The sequence below is a fragment of the Sitophilus oryzae genome, unplaced genomic scaffold (assembly GCF_002938485.1).
Source record: "Sitophilus oryzae breed Bouriz unplaced genomic scaffold, Soryzae_2.0 scaffold_882_pilon_pilon, whole genome shotgun sequence".
NCBI classification, from domain to species: Eukaryota; Metazoa; Arthropoda; class Insecta; order Coleoptera; family Curculionidae; genus Sitophilus; species Sitophilus oryzae.
In genome coordinates this window covers 1804203-1817001 of record NW_022147508.1, presented here as the reverse complement: position 1 = coordinate 1817001, position 12799 = coordinate 1804203, and the positions used below count along the sequence as shown (strand labels likewise).

The 12799-nt window shown below is 31.1% G+C and overlaps 1 protein-coding gene across 1 annotated transcript; it reads left to right on the top strand.

Annotated features, from left to right (window-relative positions):
• The first annotated feature begins 1630 nt into the window (after positions 1–1630).
• LOC115890575 (protein takeout) lies at positions 1631–12741 on the top strand. The gene is made up of 5 exons (XM_030910845.1): positions 1631–1866; positions 7781–8024; positions 8595–8728; positions 12305–12457; positions 12516–12741. The coding sequence occupies exons 1-5, from the start codon at positions 1803–1805 to the stop codon at positions 12668–12670; spliced, it is 750 nt and encodes a 249-aa protein (XP_030766705.1). The 5' UTR covers positions 1631–1802; the 3' UTR covers positions 12671–12741.
• The last annotated feature ends 58 nt before the right edge of the window (positions 12742–12799 follow it).

The window sequence follows — 12799 nt, the reverse complement described above, 5'->3', positions numbered from 1 at the left end:
AAATATAAAATAATTTTTCTTTGTTTTTTTAAATAGAACACCCTGTATATTATATTTTTAATAGATGGAGAATTACAAAATTAACATTCTTTGTATTTAAAGTAGTTCAACATTTTTTACGGTTTTTCAGATATTCGCGGTTTTATATTTCATATCGCATTTTCCGCATCAATTTTTTATGAAACCCACCCAATGATTTTTCTCTCGTATTTTACCGTTGAAAGAGCCATATGAAATAATATCGCTAGTATCTGCGAAACCGTTGAAATAATCTAAATACAAAAAATGTTAATTTTTTAATTCTCCATCTAATAAAAAAATTATATACAGGGTGTTCCATTTAAAAATACGAGGAAAAATTAATTTATATTTTAAAAAGTTTGGCGTAGAATTTTGAACACCCTGTGTGATTTAAGTTTGCGATATTTATAGCAAAGTAAGTATAGATCATCTGAAGTAAATACCTAATATATTTTTGACTTCAGGGCAGTTCTTGTATTTGTAATAACTAATAATGATTTTAAGAAAGGCTGAAAAATATATATTGTTCAATTATTTATTAATATCTCTGCAACTATCGAAAAATATTTACTCATAGGTACTTTAGGATTATGTAGATTGATCTGAAAGAAAACCAAAAATACAATAATATACAGAATGCTCCATTAAAAAAACATCCCAATCCACTCTTTTGAATTCGCTTTTTTGAGCCACCCTATAGAAGTTAAAATATTTTCCCGCAATACATTCTAGGACATACTTTAGGTCTGCACTTGAACAAAATACCCAAGTTGCTTATTCTAGGAGCTACAGATGCCCGACACACTATTCCCGGACCCTGTACAGTACGTTTGTCCGTTCTGTAGCTACGGGGTATCCGTGAGAGGGGAAACGATATTCTCTCGATGCTTTTCTCAAAAAATTAGACGACGCGTCCCATCAATAAAAATTCGACAAATTTGCAAGTAGCCAATAAAATGAGTGGGCGGAGCGATTTGCGTGTGACGTACCCGTCAAGTCGACGTATAAAATATATTGTTGTTTATTTAAATGATTTTTGTCCGCATTCGTTTCATAGACACAGATCCAGCAGACGTACTGTATATTAAAAATAAGAAAACATAATATACAGGGTGATTTTTAACCTATACGCATAAACTTGGGAAATTATTGCTGATGACAAATAATGATTAATAATAAAAAAAAGTAAGTAAAATATTTTTATTTACGGAGATAAGAAACTATTTGAAATAAAAACAAAAAACGTAAATTCCATTAAATTGAATGTGCATTTACATTTACTGATAAAGTTGAAAATTTTTGTGAAAAAAAAAATTATTTCAGAATCTAAAAATATTTTACTAACTTTTTTTTTCATTGTTAGTCATTATTTGTCATCAGCAATAATTTTCCAAGTTTATGCGTATAAGTTAAAAATCACCCTGTATTAACTAAAAAGTTTATGAAAGAATAAAAATCAATAATAAATAAGTTAGTACCTTAAATAAATTAATATCGGTATTGAATTAAATTTAAATAAATTTCATCCTATAAAGGCGATTCCACCGTTCGATCGGTAAAATAATTGTCGAGTGGTACTCGATAGTAAGCTAACAGTAAATCCCATCGTCAGTCTTCTTGGTCTCGGTCATGGTCATTGGTTTCGGGGTCGCTCGAGAAAGCCAGAAGAAAGCGCGAGCGATCAAATATTATTCAGTTACTGTCACCGCCGGCATAAAAGTGCGACAAATCATAAATAAAAATAATTAATAACGTAAATATTCTCAAAACTGATTTGTGATATGTGCCCTTCAAAGATACTACTAGTTATATTTGCGTTTGCGCAGTACGTGACCGCCCAAGACCGTAAGTACATAAGTAACGTTTCTTTTTTTTTAAGTAACGAACATTCGTTTTGGAAAAATCACTTATTATTCACCAAGACGAAATGTTAATTTGTTCTTTTTGTAGCAGTGAGAATGCTGTCTAATAAACAAAAACATGTTTCAATGGAGTATATAAGATCTCCCCTCCTCCATAAGAATAGACACGATGTCACCATATGTGTACAGGGTGTGCCAAATTGGACGCTTTTAAAGGGAAACACCCTTTTCTAGATATTTCTAGGAGATCGACGAAAACTAATATCGGTGTCTAGAGCTCAATTTTGATCAAAAACATGATGGTGAAAACCGCACATTAATATCTGTTACCGTTGCGGAGTTACGGGGTGTTTTTCAAAAATGTATATTTTTAACAAATCGCTGTAGCATTTCCAAAGCACCTTTTTACGTAGAAATTAACGGTTTAAGTATAATTTTTTTAAAATTAATAATTTAAGAATTATCAACACAAATTTTGATTTTTAATATGGGACACCCTGTATATTTTTAATTTATCGAAAATAATTTAAATTACCTTTCCAAAAATATAGCATACTTGATATTTTGCTCGATTCATATTCGAGAAAATTATACTTAAACCATTAAATTCTACGTAAAAAGATGCTTTGGAAATATTTTCATAAAAATACAAAATTTTCTATAGCAAAAAAGTTACAGCGATTTGTTAAAAATGCACATTTTTGAAAAACACCGCGTAACTCCGAAACGGTAACAGATAGCGGTTTTCACCATCACGTTTTTGATAAAAATTGAGCTTCAGACACCGATATTAGTTTTTGTCTATCTTCTAAAAGCGTCCAATTTGACCCACCCTGTACAATAGTCCAAGACGGCTGGGGAACGACAGTAGATGATAATTTTGGCGAGGTCAAGCCCTAGACGTCATTACTCGGCCCGTACTCTTGTTTACTTTTTAATGGCGCTTATACTGCCAATTGGTCTAAGAAGGTTGGAATTTATTTTTATATTGAGTAAACAATATTTTTAAATTGTGTAGTTTAAAATTCGAGAAAAAAAAATTGGAAATAGATTTGAGTGTCTGGAAACGTTCTATCCTTTTTTTAATCTTCCTATAATTTTAATGTTAAGTTTTAAGTCAATTTTTAGTAAATGACTTCTAGAGATTGACCTCGCCAAAATTATTATCGATTGTCATTCCCCAGCCATCTTTAATTTCGATTGTTTTTCGATGGAATGGTATTTGTTTTTAACAGAGGTTTTTAATATGAGCTTTATTTTGACTCTTTTGACTTTTTGACATTTATAGCCAGAGACAGCTGTTAGTGGTCGTCAATTTCGTCAGATATAAAAGACATAACTTCCAAATATTTATTGTTTGAAAACCATTGTCTTCCTTATATTGTATATAGTTTTACCATTTAGAAGACAACCATAGATGAAGGAAACAAGTGTACATTGGAAAGTGCCCATTAAATACTATTTGGCGCTGTTCTTACAACGGTCTCTCTCCAGAAGCTTTAGATAATTTCGGAGCGGTTCGGAGTTTTCCGAAATTATGTCGCCAAATATTATTTATTCAAATTTATTATTTCCTTTTAATTTTTTAAATAAAATAAAGTGTGTTGCATATAAGAAACTTTATTTTATATAAGGACATATGTATGAAATACCTATGAAACATTGGAAACCGACGTTATGCCACGATCCACGATGGTTTTTGCAGTTCACAGTTTACAAGTTTTTAATGCCACTTTTCATAATTATCAAAGGTTTGAGTAAATAAAATTTAAATTAAACTCACAAGATATAGCAATAATTACTTTGAAAATGGACGCTTTAAACATATTTTGGTATTTTTTCAACGAGGGCAGTTTAATTTTTGAAAGATTTTATAACAAAGTTTTATCATTTTTGAAGATTCTGACTTTGACAAGAGAAAATTATTTCTGTTGTTGTTTGGCGGTTGTTCTTAGCAACCGCTATAGCAGCGCCAGATCCCGTGCAACGTATGTACACCAAAAGAATTATTATAAGTTTTGGGGGCAAGCCGAGCATTCCAATCTAAACTTGTTTCCTTTATCTATGAAGACAACTATTCGATCTGTCACTGTCACAGACAAAAGTGTCAGCGGTAGACACAGTAAATATATAATTGAAATGCTATTAATATGTCAGTGTATCAGTACTTAATCGATGACATTCTGTTGAATTGAGTTTATCAAATGATTTATATTCATTATACAGATATTTTGATTTTTGAAGTTGTATTTTTTGTTTCAGTGTCACTAAACCTAGAAAGTTTTGCAAATTAATAGTTTTGAAAAAAATAAACGGCTCTAATACTTTTTTTGTGTTTCTTACATTATGTATAGCAGTGACCATAACAAGATTTTTAAAAGAATTCCTAATGCATGCCAGTATTAAATTTTCTTACTTTATTTTCCGCCAATTGGTAAAAAATCAGGAAAGTGTGAAAATCTCCAACTGAAATCACAATATTATAGACATATTTCAAAGTATTTGAAATAGGAAACCTAAAGCGAAAATATATTTTTCTGGATGTCCTCTCTATTATTTATAATAGTTTAAATTTAGTTATATGATTTCAATCAAGTCAGTTGGATTAGTTTAGGACTCGTTAATTTGTTTGTCTAACCTAGGGTTTCCATACGTCTTTCATACATTTAATTTAATTTCCCAGTTACTTTGTTGAATATTTTAGTCTCTACGATGCTACAGCTCTACTTAACCGACGCATGTTCGAAGGTATCCATTTCTATACTTTGGCCAAAGAGTAGATAAGACAAGAGACGACAGTTCGCGCGGTACCTTTCATGTTTGAGTGGTGGGGAGAGTGACCTCGTCTCGCTTGTCCCTTTAAATTTTCGTAATTTTTTCGCGGGAAATTTGAAATAGACTATTATTAAAACTTGCCTGTATAGCTTATAAATAGTTACTGTATGGGTAAAGAAGTAAATAGAAACTAAAGAAAAAATGAATTTTCTAAATATTATATAAAATAAATTATAATTAGAAACATATTTGTCGGGGAATAAAGATAATAATACCAAGCAATATTTTGTATATCGTTGGTAAACAAGATAAAGTGACCAAGTCGATTTGTAAGAAATGTTTTATTTACGTTTATTTTTTTTTACATATGGACTTGAACAAGTGTAATATCACAATGTGGAGTTTATGTACAAAAAAATAGAGTGGCTCAATTTTTTTTGTAAAAATATATTACAAGCTTCTAACCATGTCTTCGATCTATGGATTACATTTAGTTTAATAACATAATTATATAGTATATTTCTATAAAAATACTTTTCAGGATCCTTTGGAAAAGAGTGAAATATTATGTTTGTCGAAGAATAAGACCTATTTTTGCAGTCTTTATAAGCACACACATTGCCACCATCTCCTCTTTTCCTGCTACTCGTGTCCTGTTCAGTATTCATATTTAACAATAATTACAAATTAGTACGCAACAAAACCGATACTAAAATTAAACCTTAAAAACTCTCAAAACGATAATATATCGAAAAACTCTGAAAACACACTTGAAAAAGGCAAAAATGCAAGAAAACAACTAATCAGATTTGTTTATGTTTAAGCCTGATTAGCACAGCTGATTAGCGTCCTAAAATCATAGGTTAGAATAAATAAAATAGCCGTTGTCAGATTTTCAGATTTTATCTGTTTATCTTTGAAATCGATCAACTTAGTTAGTCATTCTGTTTCTTTGATATTATCAGTACATTGCAAAAAAAGAACCTAAACCAACCTAAACTAAAAATTTACATTTCCGTATTAACATACGTTACTTATATCCTTCTTATATTATTAATTTATTTTCAGAAAATCTTGTTTATTTTTCAAAGAAATATACTTGGCAACAAACAAAATGGGACTTCATGGGACCTTTAAATTTTAATATATCTGCGTCTCTCTCGCGAAATTCGACTTCTTTGTTCTCTGTTCTCTGTCTCTTGTCTTATCTACTCTTTGCTTTGGCCCTCAAATTTTCTGCTTTTGGTCAGTGGCGGCTCGTCAGGGTAGGCAAGGTAAGCGGCGCCTACCCTAAAATTTTGGCAGAATTTAAGCAGTTTGTCAGTAAAAATACTATTAATACACGGAAGTGTGTTATAATAATCAATATTATTTTAATATTTGTGGTCTTGTATATAAAAATATCATCGTGCGGTGCGGTAGCGACGCGACGTAAGTCGGAGTTGTATCGTATTAAGGCGGGGTTTAGGCGAAATCTCCGGTCGCCTTCGCATGAAGTCGTGGAGGCTCGGTAGGCTAAGAAGTTAAGGGGATACTCCGGATATTTTATAAGGGGATATATCACATTTCGTTAAGGGGATATTTCATATAATTCATTATTCACATAGCATTTAAATTTTTATATGAAATTTCAAAAAACGTTTAAAACAAATTGGAAACGTTATTCAAAATTATATTAACCGGTTGTATTTCAGAACATACCACAGAAATAAAAGAATCCGAAATAAAAGAGCGCGTTATTCGGTGCAAGAAGACGATACAACAGATATTAAAGAAAAGTCTCAGTGTGCTAATAAATTCGACATGTTAATAAATGTTGCCTATTTTATGAAATATTAGATAAGATTGTTATACATTAGAAATAAGGTTTGCAGATAGGTACTCGTATGTCTCAATTATTTTTATTTATCCTAATAAATCCGAAATTTAAAGAATCCTATAAAAAATTTCCAAAGCATTTAATATCTGATTTATCAAACTTGTTATATTGATACATTTCCAACGCATTTAATATTGATTTAACAAAAATAAAATGTTAATGCCCAACATAAATTAATGAATAAATTGCAGGTATTAATTAATAATAGCTGTGATAATTTCGATTATAAACGAATTTAAGGAGAATAATCCTGGAAATATATTTCCAGAGGCTTTCAAATTGTTGGTTTTGATTGTTACTACACCATTTACAATTACTTGGGTTGAGAGACATTTTTGATGTTTGAAATGCATTATAATTTATAGTAGAGATTCCATGAAAAATAAACGTTTATCGCCACTTGCCTTACTTTCAATCTAAAAAGATCTTTTCACAGCTCTTCAACAATCTGATGATTTTACTGATATAATATTAAATAACTTTTCTTTATCAAGAGACCGACTCATCAATTTAATATATAAAACATAATTGTTCTTTTTCTCAATACTACCAATTTTATTAGTTTGCGTAAATAAATAAAATAAAATTCTATGATGTACTCCATAGTAACTCCATAGTAATAGATAAACAAACATATACTTGTACATTATGTCAATCATTATGTCATTACGTTGAATGCTGTCACTTTTGCTTTAGTTTTGTCCTAAATATCCTTGAGCTATGTTTTTAATCCAGAGATAACATATATTTACAAACTGCGTTAGGGTATTATGTAAATTTAAAAATTTAAAATACGCAACTAAAATTTTGTCGCCTACCCAGTCACACGAGTCACGAGCCGCCACTGCTTTTGGTGTACTCCTGGAAAATGAATATTATTTTGGTTTATATTTTGTTGATTACGGAACTATTATTCGGCGTCCTTTAAAAGTTCATAAATGAATTTATAGTTTCTTTTTTGCGACGCGACGTCCGGATTTTGTCTGGATTTCAGAGTTCATTTGTCCGGATTTCTGAGTTCACTTTTCCGGAACTTCCAAAAGCCTTTATGAAAACCCTAGTCTAGCCCCACAATGGTGTCCAATAATGCAGTGCCGAGATCAAGAGTCCGAAACCAATTCAATTGATTTTAAAAATAGTATATAATTTATTCTTAGAATGGCTAGTAGAGTTATAGCCCTCTTGAGTGCGCCAATTATCATCAAAAAATTATTAAATCTATCATTATTTCATTCTGTTTTAGCTTTTTATTATATTAAACAATGTTCGGCAAACGATCCCGAGATAAACGAATGTTTACGCGAATCAACCAATTACCTCATAGCTAATATGAGAAGGGGAATACCGGAATTAAACCTAAATAACCCCGAACCGATCATAATAGATCAAATACAACTGGCGTTAGGAACCGGGCCTGATGGATATAGAGCGATATTTAAGGATATTGAGGCATATGGAGTCAGTAACTGTTCCGTGACAGCAGTTAGGTAGGTTCAATTTTATATACAGGGTGTCCCAGGCTGAGCGTGCATTAGAAGTTTCTAGTGAACCACAATACCTAGATCGGAGATTTTTTGCATATTATTGTTCTACAACGAGATCTATCGATTAAAAGTATTTTCAATAAGCCTAACATAACCTAACCTAAACCTAGGATTTACCAAGCTAAATAGGTTAGCCTGGTTATTTGGAGGGTGTTAATGCATTGGTTAGCCTGGTTATTTGGAGGGTGTTAATGCATTGGTTAGCCCGGTTATTTGGGGGGTGTTAATGCATTGGTTAGTCTGGTTATTTGGGGGGTGTTAATGCATTGGTTAGGTGGCTATTTGGTGGTGTTGGTTGGTTTTTACTACCATTTGCTTATTTGTATTTTTACCAATGCGGTGTGGTAAATCCTAAGATTTACTGTTTGGGTTCGGTAAAAGTCCGAAATGGAAGCAAAATAAATAGTTTTCGGGCTTTTACCACATGCTTTTGGGAAATCCTAGGCTTAGCGCGCTTATCCTAGGTTTTACCGCATTTCGGATATTTACAGTAACATATACATTTTTTTTCAGGTCTGATATTGCAACCAATCAGTTCCAGTTTACCTTATATATACCAAAGATTTCAGCACGTGCAATTTATGAGTCTAGTGGAGTATTAATTCTAGTTCAGGCATCTGGAGGAGGCAACTATTGGGGAGAATATGGTGAGCACCGCTTATTATTTTTTGGCATTATTCAGGGTCGCTTTTAATATGTTTGAGGCCATGAACCCATTAGAGCAATGGTACCTCTATGTCTGACAGATGTCTGAGAAGATATATTTTAAAAAATGTCTATACCTATGTGGCGGATTTCCAAAAAAATCCTTAATGGGTATTTCGCCACTGTTTTTTGTAAACGCTTCTGCGTTAAACCTAAACGGACGCTGCTTGTCAGAAGTTATGTTTATGGTAATACAAATTTGCCTAACACAGAAAAAAAAATGCTTAACTTTTCGGAAAGTTATCTCTTTCCATCTTCGGAAGCAAACAAATACAAAGAATAAAGAAAAAAACTATTTAAAATGTTTAAATTCAACTATTTGAGAACACTTTACTTTTTTAAAACAGATACGTCTACAAGAAACAGCTCTGTTCAAACAGCGTCCGTTTAGGTTTAACGCAGGTTTAAGTGTTTACAAAAAATAATTATTTTATTTTGTAGATTTTCTTGCAGTGCAGTGGCGAAATACCCATAAAGGATTTTTTTGGAGAGATATATTTTAAACAAGCAAAAACATTCGATAAGCAAAATTTTAGATATTGTGACTCATATAAAAATTAAATTTATCCTCAAAGTTTTAGTATTGGTATTATGTCACTAGATATGGTAAGACCAGCTTTGGTAAATTATCTGGATCTTGTATAAAAATTATGATCTTCTTAAAAACTCCCATGGTCACTAACTAACAAAAGGCTAGACTGGAAGAATCTGCTTACTGTGACATGGCTTGATAGTGATGAGCAAGACTGGTTTTGGAGTCTTGGACCAAGACCAAGACTACCGTTAGATCTGCAAGACCAAGATGCTTTTTTCTTTCGCGTTTATTGCTATAAGAAATTAATTATTTCTTCAAAATTATTGTTTTAATTTATTACAAATAGTAGTTTTTCGACTACTGAATAAAATTGAAAAAAAAATACTGATAAAAATTAAAAATAATTTTTTTTGTCTGATAAATATAATCATTTTATTCTTTAAAGTTTTATTTGCATTGACTCTAGTAAAAACTTGTACTATGGTAAGAACCTATTGAAACAATGCAATACTTGCAAGTAAATAAATTTTGTACTTCATTAACTTATGAAAACAGCAAAGAATATGACGTTAATCAAAATTACTAATAAACATATATATCAAAGAATGAAAACCTAAATGTCACGAGAATGCAAGAATGCATTTTTTTGAAAATGTTAATAATAAAAAAATGCTTTCTCTTGTAAAGACGACCCGGGGACATACTGTTCAATTTTCGAAAACCGCAAAAAGGAAATAAAAAATTGTAGTATGTTTGTCGTTCTGTTTGTTATGTTGTTTAGCTTTATATACAGGGTTGATTATATGCAAACGGAAAGATGTCGAAACAAAATATTTTATGTACAGGGTATGTCAGAACTAAGATATATAAAAGTTATATTTTTTGGTACACCCGGTATTTTATTTCATATTTGGATCCTTTGACACAAAATAAGGCATTTGTTATAAGGGTTAAATATGTTTACAAACTTTGTTTTTTGAGATATTTAAAGATATTTAAATATGCATGCTATAATAAAAAATATTAACACCCTGTACATTGCTTTTCAGAATTAAATTTTGTGCTGAATTTTAAGCCAAAGAAATAAACTTTACTGAAAAATTTGATTGCTTTGTTTAATATATACAGGGGTATCAAAAATTGCTGGTCTATTTTAAATATTTATTTTACATAAAAACTAAGTTATTTCAAATACAATACCCTGTATTTTTTTAAATAAATCGAAGCAGATTCAAATGCTCTTTCAAATTATATTAGGGTTTCCTATACCTATCTAGTTCAGATTTTGAATAAAGAGTAATTTTTCAATAAAGTGACAACAAAGAGGGGTGGTAGATGCTAAAGGTAGATGTCATCATGGCAAGTTTTTAGTGAAAGAAGCTATTTTCAAAATTTAAATTAGTTTCTGGACTTTATTTAAATTTATAGCTGTTTTCTTTTATTTAATTTACCTACAATAATTTAATAAATAATATTTATTAAATATGTATTTTTAGCCCCTTTTTCTGCTTCTTGTATGTTGTTTGTAAATATGTATTACCTTATCAAGAAAAACGAAGAATTAGTTCTTTGTTTTATATTATCATGACTTATTAGATTTCCTTGTTTGGATTTTCTATAAAAGACCCAATCATGGCAAATTCATATTCTTCACATCTAACGACAGGTTTCTACCTAATAGGTTTTTTTATAAATTACACTACCAGATTTGCGTAGTTAAGACAATAAGACAAGTAGTTTTTCAAAGACACCCTTATCAGGAAGATTCCTATTTGAATATCTCTAAGCCCTTGAGGCCGAGAAGCAATTTTCCTCACAAAATAAAATCACTAGTAACATAAATTCATTCGCTCGCCGCGCCAGCATATATACTGCATTATTTTTCTTGATAAAATATAACGAGTACTTACTTAATAAACTATTGTAGGTAAATTTAAGTAAACTGTTATAAATCTAAATAATAATGTCCATAGACTAATGTCGATTTTAAAAATAGTTACTAACTGTCACTAGAAAATTGCCATGGCAATATCAGCCATCTTGATCGCCATTTTATTGAAAAATCGCTTTTTATTCAAAACCTGAGCTGCAACAGGTATAGGAAACTCTAATATAATTTAGAAGAGCACTTAAATCTGCCTCGATTTATTTAAATAATACAGGGTGTTGCAATTGAAAATACAAAGTTTTTATGCAAAATAAATATTTAAAATAGATCAGCAATTTTTGGTACCCCTTGGTATAGATTTAAGGTAGCAATACAATTTTTCGTTAAAGTTTATTTCTTTACCTTTAAACTCAGCACAAGAATTAAATCTGAAAAGTAATGTACAGGGTGTTGATAATCTTTTCTATTGTGTAGCATGCATATCAAAATATCTTTAAATATCTCAAAAACCAAAGATTTTAAACATATTTAACCCTTATAATAAATACCTTTTTTTGGGCCCAAGAAACCAAAAATGAAATAAACTACCGAGTGTTCCATAAGAAAAATATATATAACTTTGGTATGGATCCTAGTTCTGAAACACTCTGTATATTTCAAAATAACTTGTTTATTGCCAATGCACAATTGTGCACATTGCCTCTCCAGATATACCCATAAAATTTTTGTTTCTACATCTTTCCATTTTCGTATAATCAGCCGAGGCGAATGAGGTGCGCCACCCTGTATATTAGAGCGGCCGAAGAATGCTCTTTTCCATCGTTTTGGCGCGAGATCCTTAATATCTCAGCGACACAATTCGACATCGCCGAGTCAAATTGTTAAAGTTATGTTTGTCGTTTCGTTGGAGAACAAACCTCTGGACAGCTCACTTGATGAAGTGTAGACCCAGAAATCGGTCGTGAGAGTTGGAGTTGTTTCCCCCCCTTAACGACAAACAACATTTTTTTCCTTTTTTTCAATTATCGAAAATTGAAAAGTATAGCAGCTCAAGGCAAGAATTTTGTATTTAGTAATTTATATTCAATTTTATAGAGGGTGTCAAAGTGAAGGCTTATATTCGAGCAAGCAGAACTCCAGGCGATGACGGACTCAGCTACTTAAATCTTCAACAGTTAAAAATGGACTTTAGCGTAAAGGATATCAAAATGGGCGTTGACGGAATTCATAATGGCAATGCGGTACTCCGTAAGTTTAATCATAACATTTTAGAGTGTTTATAATACATTTTATTTCTGTATTTCAGAAGCCGCGTTAAACTTGTTCATCAACAGCAACTCTCAGGAATTATTAAAAGAAATGAAACCCCATTTAAAGAAAAAGCTAATCGTTTTGATGAGCGAATTCGTATCGAACCTATTCGAAAACGTTCCTTATGAAGCATTCTTGACTGACCAGTAACTTTAATTTACCATTAATTTATAAGTATTTATTTCTTAGTTAATTAGTTAAATATAGATTCTTCTCTGCAACTGGCCTTTTGATTTTCTTGTCCGATTCTAGAAAATTAGGTAAGACTGAAAGGTAAAT